The 13994-nt window shown below is 50.7% G+C and overlaps 1 protein-coding gene across 1 annotated transcript; it reads left to right on the top strand.

Moving 5' to 3' along the window:
- Positions 1–7339: 7339 nt before the first annotated feature.
- On the top strand, positions 7340–13692 carry CD177 (CD177 molecule). Its single transcript, XM_082711409.1, has 9 exons — positions 7340–7596; positions 7671–7811; positions 8227–8412; positions 9344–9463; positions 9640–9768; positions 11663–11803; positions 12488–12676; positions 12810–12944; positions 13201–13692. The coding sequence occupies exons 1-9, from the start codon at positions 7545–7547 to the stop codon at positions 13434–13436; spliced, it is 1329 nt and encodes a 442-aa protein (XP_082567535.1). The 5' UTR covers positions 7340–7544; the 3' UTR covers positions 13437–13692.
- Positions 13693–13994: the final 302 nt, after the last annotated feature.

The following is a 13994-nucleotide window of genomic DNA, read 5'->3' on the forward strand; positions in this document are numbered from 1 at the left end:
TAGTTGACTATTTGGGATGGTTTTATATGCTCTGTAGAGAACAGACATAATGTTGAAAACCCAAATAACCACTTCTTGTTGGGCCTGGGGAAAGTAGTGTTAAAGAAAAATCTCAGACATGAGGTGTGACCACTGTTGTTCTCACTGGCATGGGATAGCTCCAGGACAGGTTGGATAGAACCAAATAGAATGTCTTACCAGAAAGTACACATGAACTTGTCTTCAGTTTCAGCCTAAATTTATTTGGTATGGAAAATTATTCATTGGTTCTTGACTGGGTCCAAAAGTAAATTTGAGTAACCTAATTAATGGAGAATTAATCCATTCTCACTGGTAAGTTTTTAAGAGTTACAAAAAGTCAGGGGCACCTGGCTGGCTCAGTCGGTGGAGAGAGCCACTCTTGATCCTCAGGGTTGTGACGTTGAGCCCCACGCTGTTTGCTGAGAATACTTAAATAAGGAAAACTTAAAAAAAAAAAAAAGGTTACAAAAAGTCAGACAAATAGCTGTCTCTGGTCACCAAGTTTTCTAGTTGTCTCATCTGATTGGTCACAGGCTGGTTGCAGATCGTGGAAAGAATTTTGTCTTTTGTATACCTGTTTCTGCTTGCTTGCTTGCTTGCTTGCTCCTTCCTTCTTTCCTTCCTTCCTTAAAGCAGTGTGAGGGCCAGCGTCCATCGCCCTCCCGTTACCCACTTCTCTTCTGCCAGGGAAACCTGGTCTTCCTCTATCTTGGGAATTGTGTATGGCTGCCCCTTGGTCACGTTGGGTGACTTCTCAAGCCAGTGCTCACACACCACATGCTTTGGAATTTGGGGTGCACCTGCTTCTGTCAGTGACCATCCCTGGTTCCCTACCAACCCACGCAGGGGTGAGGGTACCCTGACAGGCTCAGAGATGGAAAAGAGGACAAGAATCAGTTCTTTAAGTATTGAGAGCCTAGGTGTCTGGGTGGCTCTGTCGGTTCAGTGTCCGACTCTTGATCTCATATCAGGTCTCGGTCTTGTGGTCCTGAGTTCAAGCCCAGTGCTCGCTTCGGCAGCACCTATACTGAGTTCAAGTCCAGCATGGAACCCACTTAAAAAAAAAAAAAAGAAAGAAAGAGAACTGAGAGCCCAGGGTATCCTTAAGCGCTCTCAGGACAGGTTACAGCCAAACCCGTATTTACATACTTCCTGGTGGCTGTGGGGTATGGGACCTGGTGTGCTGGAACTAACTCCACTTGGTTTATGAGACAATGTTTAAATTTTCAGGAAGTTTTTAAGCCAGTGGCTAAACACAACCATTATTGGGATACCTGGGTGGCTCAGTCGGTTAAGTGTCTGCCTTCAGCTCAGGTCATGATCTCAGGGTCCTGGAATCAAGCCCTGCATCAGGCTCCCTGCTCAGTGGGAAGCCTGCTCTCCCTCTCCCAGTCCGCTTGCTTGTGTTCCCTCTCTCACTCTCTCTCTGTGAAATAAAATCTTTAAAAAACAGTAAATACAACCATTATTAAAAATTGAATTATGTGGGGTACCTGGGTGGCTCAGTGGGTTAAAGCCTCTGCCTTCGGCTCGGGTCATGCTCCCAGGGTCCTGGGATCGAGCCCCACATCGGGCTCTCTGCTCAGCAGGGAGCCTGCGTCCTCCTCTCTCTCTGCCTGCCTCTCTGCCTACTTGTGATCTCTGTCTGTCAAACAAATAAATAAATCTTTTAAAAAATGGAATTATGTGAAGTTACAGCCAAATCTCATTAAGACAAAGGTAACAAACACTTAAAAATCATCCCTTCCTCATGATCTTAGTGCATTTTTGTATCACCTGTGCTCTTGAGAGTATTTATGTACTTCTGTTGCATCTGTGTGGTAAAAATACCATATAACAGTTACCACGAGGCATTTCTTGTCAACTCCATCTTCCGAGACATCGTGGTAGCTTGAAACCAGGCGTGGTGGAAATATTTACACTGTGGAAATCAGCAAACCCTACAAATCAGAGCTTTTATTTCTCCCCTCAGGGAAGCAGTTAAACATTTAGCAGCACATCATAAATGTTCCTGGCCTTGTGTTCAGGTGTGATTTTTTGTACAAGAGAGCTTTCTTTCCCTGTTTCAGTGTCGAGCCTTTTCCTACAGGTTGTGTATCTGCGAAGTGCATGGCATCCCCTAGGTGTAGAGCATTTGTGCAGTGTGCAACCTGACCTGGGTTCCTAGTGTTCCTCTTTGTTTTATATTGTCATAACAAACGATATATTTAAAATGGGAGTCAGTTGGTTCCTTTGGATGATCCCAGAGAGCAAACAGGGAAAGGAGCCACGGAAAGATGAGACTGTCCAAATGGAAAAGGGACGGGCAGTCAGAAGAAGCGTCCCTCCCTGCTCTGCACTCCTCCATGGCTCCCTGCCCTCAGGACACAGGCCAACGCCTCCATCTGGCTTTGCAGGTGCTTAATCAGCTCAGCCCTCCCCCCACCCACTTTCCCATGCCAGCACCCCCCAGCAGCCATCCCCAAGACGTGCCCGGGCGTTTCCTGCCTCCTTGGCCTTGCCCCTTGTTGCTTCTGCTTAGCATGGCTCTCCATTGGTTGCCCACACCCACCCCGTCTACCTGGAAGGCTTGTAATCAACCCCAGTCCCAGCTGCACCCCATCCTCTTGAGGAGCCCTTCTCAGGCAGACCCCTTCTTGAAAGTAGCAGGCTTACTTCCACCTGTGGTTCATGGTTCCAGCCAACCCACTGTCACAACATGGCCCTTGGTGATGCCCTCAGGTGACTGTGTTTAGCCACCTGAAGGATTTCCCTGCATCAGTCATTCAGGGCCACAGGAACGCGATGCTCACACAGCAGCTACTCCCTGCCTGGTGCCAGCCCACTGTACAGATCTGTGCATAAACCTGGCCTGTCCCTTCTCTGGAAACAGATCACAGGGTGTCCCCATGAACCCACAGGTGCACCAAGAGGAAGAAGCAGCAACAGGAGGCACCATGGGCATCTGAGCCACCTACAGAGGCACTCGCCTGTGCCCTCTGGACCCATGAACCTTAGCCCATACACACCACGCACTTTTCCCTTGGATGATGGATGCAGTGTGGCCGCCCAGTGTCGTGGCTGGGCAACTCAGACAGCAGCCAGCATGTGATGTGCAGCTCAGGTCAGGATGCCCTTGGTGGACCAGAGTCCAGTATGCAGACTTGCCAGGGACACAGTAAGAAGCCAGGAGCTGCTTGCTTGCTTTCTTTTAAAAAAGATTTTATTTATTTATTTGACAGAGAGAGAGAGCATGAGCAAGGGGCAGGGGCAGAGTGAGAGGGAGAAGCAGGCTCCCCACTAAGCAGGGAGTCCAAAGCAGGACTCGATCCCAGGACCCTGAGATCACGACATGAGCTAAAGGCAGACACTTAACTGACTGAACCCCCCCCCAGGTGCCTCAGAAGTTGCTTTCTAAATGGAAGATAGTTACTTGCAAAAAGAGACATATCTTTTCTCCCAAACCCTGAATTTCTCACTGTGATTTTCCTGTTATCTCTTTAAGTCACAGAAGCTTTCCAAGATGTTGGGTCTGTTGGGTCACATGCCTTTCATTTGAGTCCCTTCCTAATGTAGGATCTCCTCAAAACTGGCAGTCTTGGGGCACCTGGGTGGCTCAGTCAGTTAAGTGTCTGCCTTCTCTGCCTTTAGCTCAGGTCATGATCCCAGAGTTCTGGGATGAAGTCCTGCATCAGGCTCCCTGCTTGGTGGGAAGCCTGCTTCTCCCTCTCCCACTCCTCCTGCTTGTGCTCTCTCCCTCCTCCCATCACTCTCTGTCAAATAAAAAAATTTTTTTGAGATTTTGTTTATTTGACACAGAGAGGGAGCAAGAGAGGAAACAAGCAGGAGGAGTGAGAGAGGGAGAAGCAGGCTTCCCACCAAGCAGGGAGCCTGATGTAGGGTTCAATCCCAGGACCCTGGGACCACGACCTGAGCCGAAGGTGGATGCTTAATACTGAGCCACCCAGGCTGCCCCTCAAATAAAATCTTAAAAAACAAACAAACAAAAACCTGGCAGTCTTGTGGGTTTGCGCAGAAATGAGTAGGAGTAGCATGTCAAAATTTGCTACATCTGCCCCCCCCCCAAATCTTAAGGGACCTTTTTCCCTAAAGCTGTAGCAGATTGTCTCAGAAGGAGTACAGCAGTGCCCCTGCCCCTCAGTAAGCCATGGTCTGGAAGCAGATGATCCCTCTTCTGACATATGGTCACTGAACATGGGTCACCAGGCCTATGTCATTCCCCTCCCTTCACCCCAAAAGGTAGGCGTTTTGTCCTCTCATGTCATCACACAAAGAAGGGTGAGTCCAGCACAATAAGACATTTTGAGAGAGAGATGCACCACATGCACATAAGTTTTATCATAGTATCTTATAACTGGTCTGTTTAAGATTTTATTTATTTATTTGACGGAGATCACAAGTAGGTAGAAAGGCAGGCAGAGAGAGAGCGGGAAGCAGGCTCCCCGCCGAGCAGAGATCCCGATGTGGGGCTCGATCCCAGGACCCTGGGATCATGACCTGAGCCGAAGGCAGAGGCTTTAACCCACTGAGCCACTCAGGTGCCCCAACTGGTATGTTTTTTATTAGTCATTATGATTCATCTCTTTCTGCCTCTTATGTATAAATCGAACTTTATCATACATATGTATGGACAGGAAAGGCACATGGTACATATAGAGCTTGGTGCTACCACAGTTTCAGACATCCACCGGGGGCTTTGAAAAGTCTCCTCCACCCATACAGGAGGACTACTGTTTGGGGACATTCCCTAGACCTATGGGCCCCTAGGATTTACACCAGCATGATAGAGGGCTTGTTGCCCACCCTCTGAAACACACGTGTCTTACTCCTGCATCATCTTGGGTGCTTGCTACCTCTTGTTCACTGTGTCTGGTTTTTTTTTTTTTTAAGATTTTATTTATTTATTTGACAGACAGAGATCACAACTAGGCAGAGAGGCAGGCAGAGAGAGAGAGGAGGAAAGCAGGCTCCCCACTGAGCTGAGCAGAGAGCCCAATGCGGGGCTCGATCCCAGTACCCTGAGATTATGACCTGAGCCCAAGACAGAGGCTTTTACCCACTAAGCCACCCAGGTACCCCAACTGTGTCTGTTTAAATAATATAAGTCCCTCAATGAAGTGGAGCAGTGTGATGTCCTATAGAAACTCAGATGATCCAGGTACCTCTGAACTCTGTTACAGGACAATGCAGGAGTGCTGACCTCCTTTATGGCAGCGGTTCACGTCCATCGAGAGCCATCATCCAAAGAATTCCTGCAAGGCCTGAGCCTTTTACCTTTGGCCAGTGCCCAACTCCCCCCGATCAATGGCCCGCAGTCTTCCTGGTATAGGGGAAGAGTACCGTCTATACCCGCGGTTGCACTGCAAGTTATTTCTCAAATGGACCCAGTCTCTGGGTCCATGAGCTTCCGGGTCATGAGCAACCCAAGAGGTGCCGATGATCATCCCACTGACTTTACAGAAGAGGGTGAGGCAGTTGGGAGAGGGGAAATGAGTGACAAGGCTACACAATCAGGAAGCAACAAGATCCGGCCTGGTAGCAGAGTTTCACACACCTACAGCTGTAAGCCTTTTTGCTAAATAGTTCCACACCCAGCCTTGCATTTGCCCCTTGAAATATGTGAGACTCCCAGGAAGGTTTCTTAATATCCTGACTCTGGCCTGCATTGCCAGGCCTCTGCCAGCCTCTTCATTCTCAACACCCATCGCTTCCCCCTTCCTTCTTTGCAGCTGAGCCATCTGCTTTCTTTCTGAGCCTCACCTAAGCCAGGAGTGGTCCCACCTCAGGGCCTTTGCACCTGCTCTTCCTCTGCCTGGAATGCCTTTCCTACATGCCTTTCATGACAAGCTCTTTCTTTGCCTTCTGTTCTCAGCCCCCAGGTCACCTCCTCCAGGAAATCGGCCCTGATCCAGTTCACCCACTCACTTTCACATCACCTGGTCTTCACTCTGCCCAGCACCAGCACCTTGTGTGTGTGTGTGTGTGTGTGTGTGTGCATGCTCACATGTTTGATCTGTGAGTCTGTCTGTCTGTCTCTCTCTCTCTCACTTAGGTGTAAGCTCAACAGAAGCTGGGCCTCATTCTTGTCGGTCCTCTGGAGTCCCCCAGCAGCTGGGATGGTGTCTGGCACAGAGCTCAGCTCAGTGAATATTTGTGGACTAAAAGCAAGATGTTTCACTGACCACCTATGACCCTCTGTGTCTTTGTCTACCCTTCCTTCTCCTCTTCTTCCAGAAACACTGCTTTAGGCCATGTACATCTCCAGAGGGCACCATTTCCACAGCAACAAGGGTCTTCATAGGGGAGGAAGTGGTGTTTCCATGGAGCACGACCTATGCAAATACTAGTGATGGCTCTGTTCCCATCTTCCCCCATCTTTCATTCATTTGTTCAATCAGTACTTAGTGAGTACACATTATGTGTCCTATGAGTAGTGTAGACATAGTGGGAATCGTGTCTCTGCCTGTGGGGCAACGTTCACACTTGCAAACATAGAATGTATAAAGATGTCAAAAAGAAACTGTAAGTTACACCGTCTCTCCTCTGCTGCTATTACCCACCCCCACCTTCCTCTTCCTCCTACATGCACTAGTCAGCTCCACAGTCACCAGCAAGACTTTTATTCTTCTCTGGTCCTCTCCTCCCCAGCATGCTGGAGCTGGTGTGTACAGGCTTGCAAAAGCCAATGGTTAAATATTTCAGAATGTTGCATGCCAATTGTTAAATGATGGGTAGCTCCAAGTCTAACGGGGCAGGAGTTTTATACCCCCGAAAAAGGCCCCTGTCACAAGGCATGTTGTGCTGATGCTCTTTTTCTGAGAAGCTGGTTTTCTAGCATATCCCCAGGGAAGAAACTGCTTTGTCAAGGAATAGCCTGTCTTTGATAAAGGCTCACTTTCCATGACCACCCCCACTCCTCCCAGAAGGAACTTCAGCTCCCTGGTGGGTTTCCCCAGAAGTGGAGACTCTGGGGCCTGGTCTTGTGCTAGGAGTGGGTGGGGGGGAAGAGGAAGGGAAAACAGGAGGGGGCATTGGGGAATATGGGAATAAAAAGGCAAGCAATTTAAGAAAGAGAAATAAGAAGCAAGAACCCGTGGTGGACAGAGGTCAGAGCAGGGGGTAACCAGTGTCCACTGCACAATGTCTTCACAGGTAGTTGGGCCATATCCCCAGTATCTCCACCTGTGGTCAGAAGGTGGCCAGGCTTCCCTGAAGAAACTGCTTTCCCAAACTACCCTGAAACAGCGTGGGGGTGGGTACCCCCCAGGTGGGGCTCAGAAGGAAAGGGGGGCTGGGGAGCTGGACCAGTGGGGCCGGCATATTTCTAAGTGCTGGGCATCAGGGAGCCTGGACTCCTGGGTCCGGGGAAGTTGAGGAGACACGGATTTCCCATCCAGTGAGACTCAGAGGGTGGCCCAGACCTCCTCCATCAAGGCTCTCCCTCCCACCCTTTCCTGGCAAGATATAAAAGGGCAGGGTACCCAGAAGCAAGAGCAGGAGCGAGAGTTCCAGCCTCCCTGACCATGAGCCCTGCCTTGCAGCTGGCTGTCCTGGGCACGGCCCTCATGCTGCCCCGTGAGTGGGGACCCCGACCTGGGAGGGCCTTTTCCTGGAGGATGGGCTCAGATGGATTTCTCTTCCCATCTCAGGAGTGCAGGCCCTGATCTGTCAATGGGGGACGCATGAGTCTGTGAGGAGCATATCGGAACTGCCCCTTCAGTGGACATCTGGCAAAGAGTTATGTGAGGATGGCTGGGGTTGCCAGGACACGCTGATCCTCATCAAGAACGGTGAGCAGGGCCCTGTGGGCCCCAGGCCTGACTCCTACCCTCTCCCAGTAGAGGCATCCTTCCCTGCCCAATCCTACTGTACTCTGTGTAGGGACTCGGAAGACCTGCCCCCCTCAGCCAAGAAGCTGTCTCCTCCTCAGCAGGAATAGCCCCGGGAGTGCCGACTCACCTTTCCAGCCCTTCACCCCAGACCACGTTGCAGACCCTCCTGCTAGGCCTCTGGAGTTCCGATCCCTGCCCCTCCTCCCTCAGATTCAGAAACCCAGCCCCCCACTCCCCCCATCTCTCCTCCCTTAGACCTAGGAGTCGAAATACCCAGCCGCCTCCTCCCAGGACCTGGACCCAGGAGTCCAGGTTCCCAGCCCCCTCCTCCCTCAGACCCAGGAGTCCAGAGCCTGATTCTCTTTTGGTGCAGGACCCCAAGTGAATGTGGTGATCTCTAAGGGCTGCACCCCAGCAACAGATCAGGATGTCCTCATCAGGGAGCACAATGCAGGCCCTGGCCTCTCTATCCTCTCTTACACCCATGTGTGCCGGGAGAAAGACAACTGCAACAGCCTGTCCACCAGCCTCCCACTCTGGGCCCTGCCGTCCACCACAGGTGCGGGGTGGGAGGAGCTGGGGGAGAGAAGGGGCCGGCAGGCACAGGGGAGCAGCGGGGCTGAGGAGTGAAGTGAACACAGAGGCAGCTTCCACTTAGATTCCTCTGCCCTCCCAACTCCCTGTCCACTCTGTCTGGGGCTCTCTCCCTCACCACCCCTTCTTCTATCGGTGCTGGAGCAGGAAACCACACTGATTGCCTGGTGTTCAACTACCTAGCTTAGACTCAGGCATGGCCCTAACCCAGGGTGTGCTCCTTTCTCCTCCTCCTCCTCCTCTTCCTCCTTTTTCTTCTTCTTCTATTTAGAATTCAATTCACTCATGTTTTATTTAGGGTTTTGGCAGTTCCTCTTCCAAAGTGAAATTAGCCTGTAACTTTAAATTTTTTTTTTATTTGCATCTAGTTGATACACAATGTGACGTTAGTTTCACGTGTGCAGAAGTGATTGGACAACTCTCTGTGTTGTGCTGTGCTCACCACCAGTGTAGCTCCCATATGTCCACACAACCCTGTTACAGTATCATTGACTGTACTGTCCTTGTCTGGTACCCCAAATCAGGTTTGGGGCAACGTTTGCGCTTCTCTACTCTTTGGAATAGTTTGTGAACACGAGGGTCTAGAGTTCTTGGACTGTTTCATGGGACCTGTGGGTGAATCCACTGGTTCCTCCTGGGGCACCTCTCCCCCACTGCACCCCATCCTGTCTCCAGGCTCAGGTGTCCCTCAGGGCTTCTCCTATTCCTTGCCCCACCCCTTGCTCTCTCCCTTGCCACCTGTCCCTGATTCCCTGGTGTGCCTGCAAGGGAGGGGCCAAGGAGGGCACATCTGTAGGAGACTGGGGAGGTTCTCTTGGGATCAGCAAAGCAGGGGGCGGGGGGTGGTGGAGAGCAGGCCCCCATCCAAATCCAGAGCCGTTGCCTCACCTCCGCAGACCCAGGCTCCCTGCGGTGTCCAGTCTGCTTGTCTACAGAAGACTGTGAGTCTGCCACAGAGCTGATGTGCCCGGCCGGGAGCACACATTGCTACCAGGGGGAAATCCAGCTCAGGGGAGGTGAGCCAGGACAGGAGGTTCCCGTGGGCCATGGGAAGTGGGGTGCTGAAGCGGTGGGAGGAGGGGTCTGAGGACCAAGATCTGGGGCCTGAGGAGGGTGGCCCCCCCGGGGGGGGGGTGAAGTGGTTCCAGCAGCGTCTCCCTCCCTCCCTTCCACACCACCCCCCTGTCCACAGGGAATCTCTCCAGCGTTCTGAGAGTCCAAGGATGCACAGCCCAAGCAGGCTGCAACCTGCTCAATGGGACTCAGAAAATCGGGCCCATCGAAATGAGTGAGGACTGCAGCCCTAGAGTATCAATGAACAGTGAGTATCTAGTAGCAGTGAGTATCAGCGCACTAGAAGCACCTGGGGTTGGGGGGGTGCGCTAGGAGGAGCCTTGAGGAATCTGAATGTTTATTAAGGTCAGATCTGTGGGCCTTTGGCAGCAGAGTTTAAGGACTAGGAATTTCATGCTGAGAGGGATGGGGAACCTTCTAGAGGCTTCCAAGCAGAGGAGAGACCTGAATGGACTTACCCTCTTACAAGGATTCCCCCTTGGCTGCTGGGGGCGGGGGTGGGAAATCAGGGGAAGCAGGTTGAGTGCCAGCACCTCTGCCCTGGGGGAAGCAGTGGAGACGGTGGGAAGCCTGCAAAGTCCTGGCGGTGTTTTGCAGATGAAGCCACAGGATTTCCTGATGGGTGCAAACTGAGGCAAAGGCGATTGTCCGGAGTTCCAGCAATAGTTTTCTTGGGCAGCTGCAAGACAGGAGGGGCCGTTGAGCAAGACATGCAAAGGGCGGTTGTGTCATCTGCAGAGCGGGGGTGCAGGAGGGTAGATGAGCAGGCCTCCCTCCCGGGGCCTTTGGTGAAGGTCGCACATTTTGTAGTAGCTGAGGATGGTCAGCACCCGCCCCAGGGAGCGAGAACACCTGTATTCCGAGCTCAACTCTGCCAGTCACCAGGGCTAGGATGTGGGGCAAGCTCCTGCACAAGTCCTCTGCCTCTGTTTCCCAACTTGACGTTGGGGTGATGATTAAGCCACCTATGCTGGAGGCTGCTGTGAGGAAATGAGGTAACCTGGGTGAGGGGAGTCCCCTGGGAGGCCTACATGAGCTAGTCCATGGAAAGCAGCCACCACAGCCTGGCACATAGTAGATGCTCAGTGCGCACTAGGCGTTTGTGTATTTTGGTCAGGAACATAGGGTTTCTTAGTTCAAAGAAATAAATGGCGGGGGCGCCTGGCTGGTGCAGTGGGTTGAACGGCCAGCTGTTGGCTTTGGCTTGGGTCGTGATCTCAGGGTTGTGGGATCCAGCCCCATGTCAGGCTCTACACTCAGCTGTGGAGTCTGCTTGGGTTCCTGTCTCTTCCTCTCTCTCTGCCCCTCCACCTCCTCTCTCTCAAATAAATAAATGCATATATATACACACACATATATATATGTTTAGGGTTGATATATATTTTATAGATTTTTATATTTATATAACATATAAATATATAACTATATGATATCATTAATATAATATAATTAATTATATTGATCAATATATTAATTAATAATATAATTATATAATATAAATAATATATTTATATAATATAATATAATTATATTATATAATTATGCGTTATATAATTATGTGTTATATAATTATATAATATATAATTAATATAATATATAATATATATTTATATAATAATATTATATATTTATATAATTTTAATAATAGTATGTATTTATATGATATTAATATAAATATATTTTTATAGATTTATAGATCTATACATATTTTAGGTATCTATCTATCTATCTATATATCTATATATATATATTGATATATATATCTATAGATATCCATATATAGTGGCAGACTGACTACCTCTTCCAGATGAGGGCCATGAGCACCAGAGAGGGCAAGTAGAGTTTGACTTAGGCCAAAGAAGAGCCATTGTGCCTGTCATACCCAAAGGAAGGAGGGGCCTTCCTCAAGGACCCTTAGGAAAGGCTCCTCTAAGTGTTCAGACAAAAACGGGGTAAAGAATGGGGATGGGACCCCGACTTCCAAGGTCCCTTCTAATCTGAGATTGAGGGGCTCTGTGGCCAGGTGAGCCGGAGAGTAACCCAAGAATGTAGCCACCTTCCCAAGCATGGGGACCAGAGGGACGGACATGGCTGACTCCCTGGCTTACACAGACCCTTACACACCAACTTCTTCTCCTTAGGTTTTCTGAGCTGTCAACGGGGGGTCACACTGTACAGCGATCAAACCATGTCTCAGATACCCCGCAAGTGGAACACAGATCACTATGAGTTTTGTAACGTTGGGGAGGTGTGTCAGGAGACCCTTCTGCTCGTTGATGTAGGTACGTGGGTACCCCTGCATTCAGGGTCCCGAGTGACCCCACCTGGTTCCTGTCCCCTGAATTTCCTGCCAGTTTCCCCTGATGCCTCAGATTCTAAGTTCAGGACTTCCTCCTTCTGTTTGCCCTCCTTGGTTTGCCCTTCTGGAAACAGGTGAAATGACAGCAGTGCTAGCACCTACCTTGCTGGGTGGTTGTTGTAGTCTGTGCGAGGGAGGGCCAAGAACAGAGCTGGCACAGAGTATAAGCCCACTGAGCTCCTGCCATGTGCCAGGCACTATTTTAGGCACTGTGGACGCCTTGCATCTTCCTTCCTCTGGCTTTACACACCAGTGGGGAAACAAACAAACAAACAAAAAAACAGAGTAAGATGCGGATGTGAAGCTGAGAGCAGCCCTGCCAGGGAAAGGAGGTAGGGAGAATTAGAAGGTTCCCATTTGAAAGTGGGTACTCCAGGGAGGCTGTCCTGATCAAGTGTTGCATTTGCAGAAGAACTGATTAATGGCAGAGCTGACTCTCGCCCTGGCCTTTCCCCTACCCTCAGTGTGCCCTGTGATCTAGAAACCAGGCACCTGCACTCACTCTCCGCCTGCCTGCTGAGCATCGGGGGGTTCCGTCTCCTGCCTCTGATCATCAGAGCCCCACTCCCCCAGCTCAGCTTTTGCTGTCTTGCCCCCCCACCCACAGGACAAAAATCAGTCATAGTGGGAAGCAAAGGCTGCAGCAGCAAGGCGAAGACGCAGGATGCCCTGACCATCACCGTACACTCGGGGCCCCCTGGAGTGCTGGTGGCCTCCTATGCCCATTTCTGCTCCTCCAACAGGTGCAACAGGGCCAGCAATACCGACGTCCTGTTAAAGTCTCTCCCTCTTCTGGGTATGGAGGTTCAGTGGGTTGGGTGGGACCGGGGACACCAAGAATTGGGGAGACACAGAGACTTTGGGGACCGAGGAGGGTGGCTCCTGCTAGGAGCAGAGCTGTGCACCCCAGCCTTCCCTCTACTTTTCAGCTACTCCTGCCCCAGGAAACTTGCAGTGTCCTGTCTGTGTGAGTCTCTTTGGATCCTGCCCAGAAAACCCAGAACATATTACGTGCCCCACTGGCACCACTCATTGTTACAGTGGTTACATTAAGATCCAGGAAGGTGAGTGCTGATGGCCGGGTCCCAAGAGTGCAGGGTTGGGGGCCTGGATTCACTGGTTCTGAGGTGGGAGCATACTTGAGGCCCTGACTCAAGGGTTTGAGGGTGGGGTGGCTTGGGGACTCAGATTTCTAGGTGTCTGAGGGAGGAGAGGACTTAACACAGTCTCCCGGTCTGAGGGGGTTGGGGGATTGGGGGTTCCTGGGTCTTGGGGCTTTAGGCATGCTGTCCTTTGAAACCTCTCTGACTCACTCTCTAGGTGGGGTCTACTCCAACTTGTATATTCAGGGCTGTGTGACCCAAGCTTCCAGCTCCTTGCTGAACCATAAACGGAAAATCGGGGTCTTCTCGGTGACTGAGAACTCTGAGGAAGAGCCGGTGACTGAGAATAAGAACCTTATTCTCCAAGCTGGAGCAGCCCCTGTGCCCTTACTGGCTTGGGTGGTGGGGCTTGGGTTATCCCTAGCCCTCTGGTGTGAAATACCTCACTGCTGACCCCATTTCCCTATGATTCTTAGCTCCTTGCTGATGCCCTACCCAGCCTTTCTTCTGACCTCATAATCCAAACAGCTTTGGCCACTAAATTATTTCCTTGCCCTCTCTGAGAATCATCATCTGCAGGCACAGCCATATACTTCAATGTCCTGATAACAACATACAGAAGCAGCTGGGGAAAGCTGAACTTGACCTCTGGGAGAGATCAGGAGTGGCCACATGTGTCTGATAATAAAGACATCGTCCTTTCCCTGGATGCTGGGGTTTCTCTGTGTGCAGGGGAGGGCAGGATACACTCAGATCTGTTGCAGGGAGAGGAGGAACCTCTCAGGACAAAGAGTCCATCTCATTGTTCTGGTGCATGTCCCCATTCCAGCTTAGAGGTAGCAGAGCCTTCAGGATGCTTGGGCCAGAGGTATGTGGATACCACCATGACCTGATGTGGTGGTGTACCACTGATGAGGTTTTCCTCTTAGCTAGCAGGGCCCCAGTACAAAGGGGGACTCATCCTACCTGAGAAACTTGACATAGAAGGTTTGCAGTTTCCTGAGGCTGATC

The sequence above is a fragment of the Mustela nivalis genome (genome assembly GCF_964662115.1).
Source record: "Mustela nivalis genome assembly, chromosome: 18".
Taxonomy (NCBI): domain Eukaryota; kingdom Metazoa; phylum Chordata; class Mammalia; order Carnivora; family Mustelidae; genus Mustela; species Mustela nivalis.

Bases quoted from the DNA above. Each gene is read 5' to 3' on its own strand.
- CD177 (XM_082711409.1), top strand. From the start codon at position 7,545: ATGAGCCCTGCCTTGCAGCTGGCTGTCCTGGGCACGGCCCTCATGCTG. The intron at 7,812-8,226 runs GTGAGCAGGGCC...CTTTTGGTGCAG, and splicing joins GCTGATCCTCATCAAGAACG to GACCCCAAGTGAATGTGGTG. The intron at 8,413-9,343 runs GTGCGGGGTGGG...TCACCTCCGCAG, and splicing joins GGCCCTGCCGTCCACCACAG to ACCCAGGCTCCCTGCGGTGT.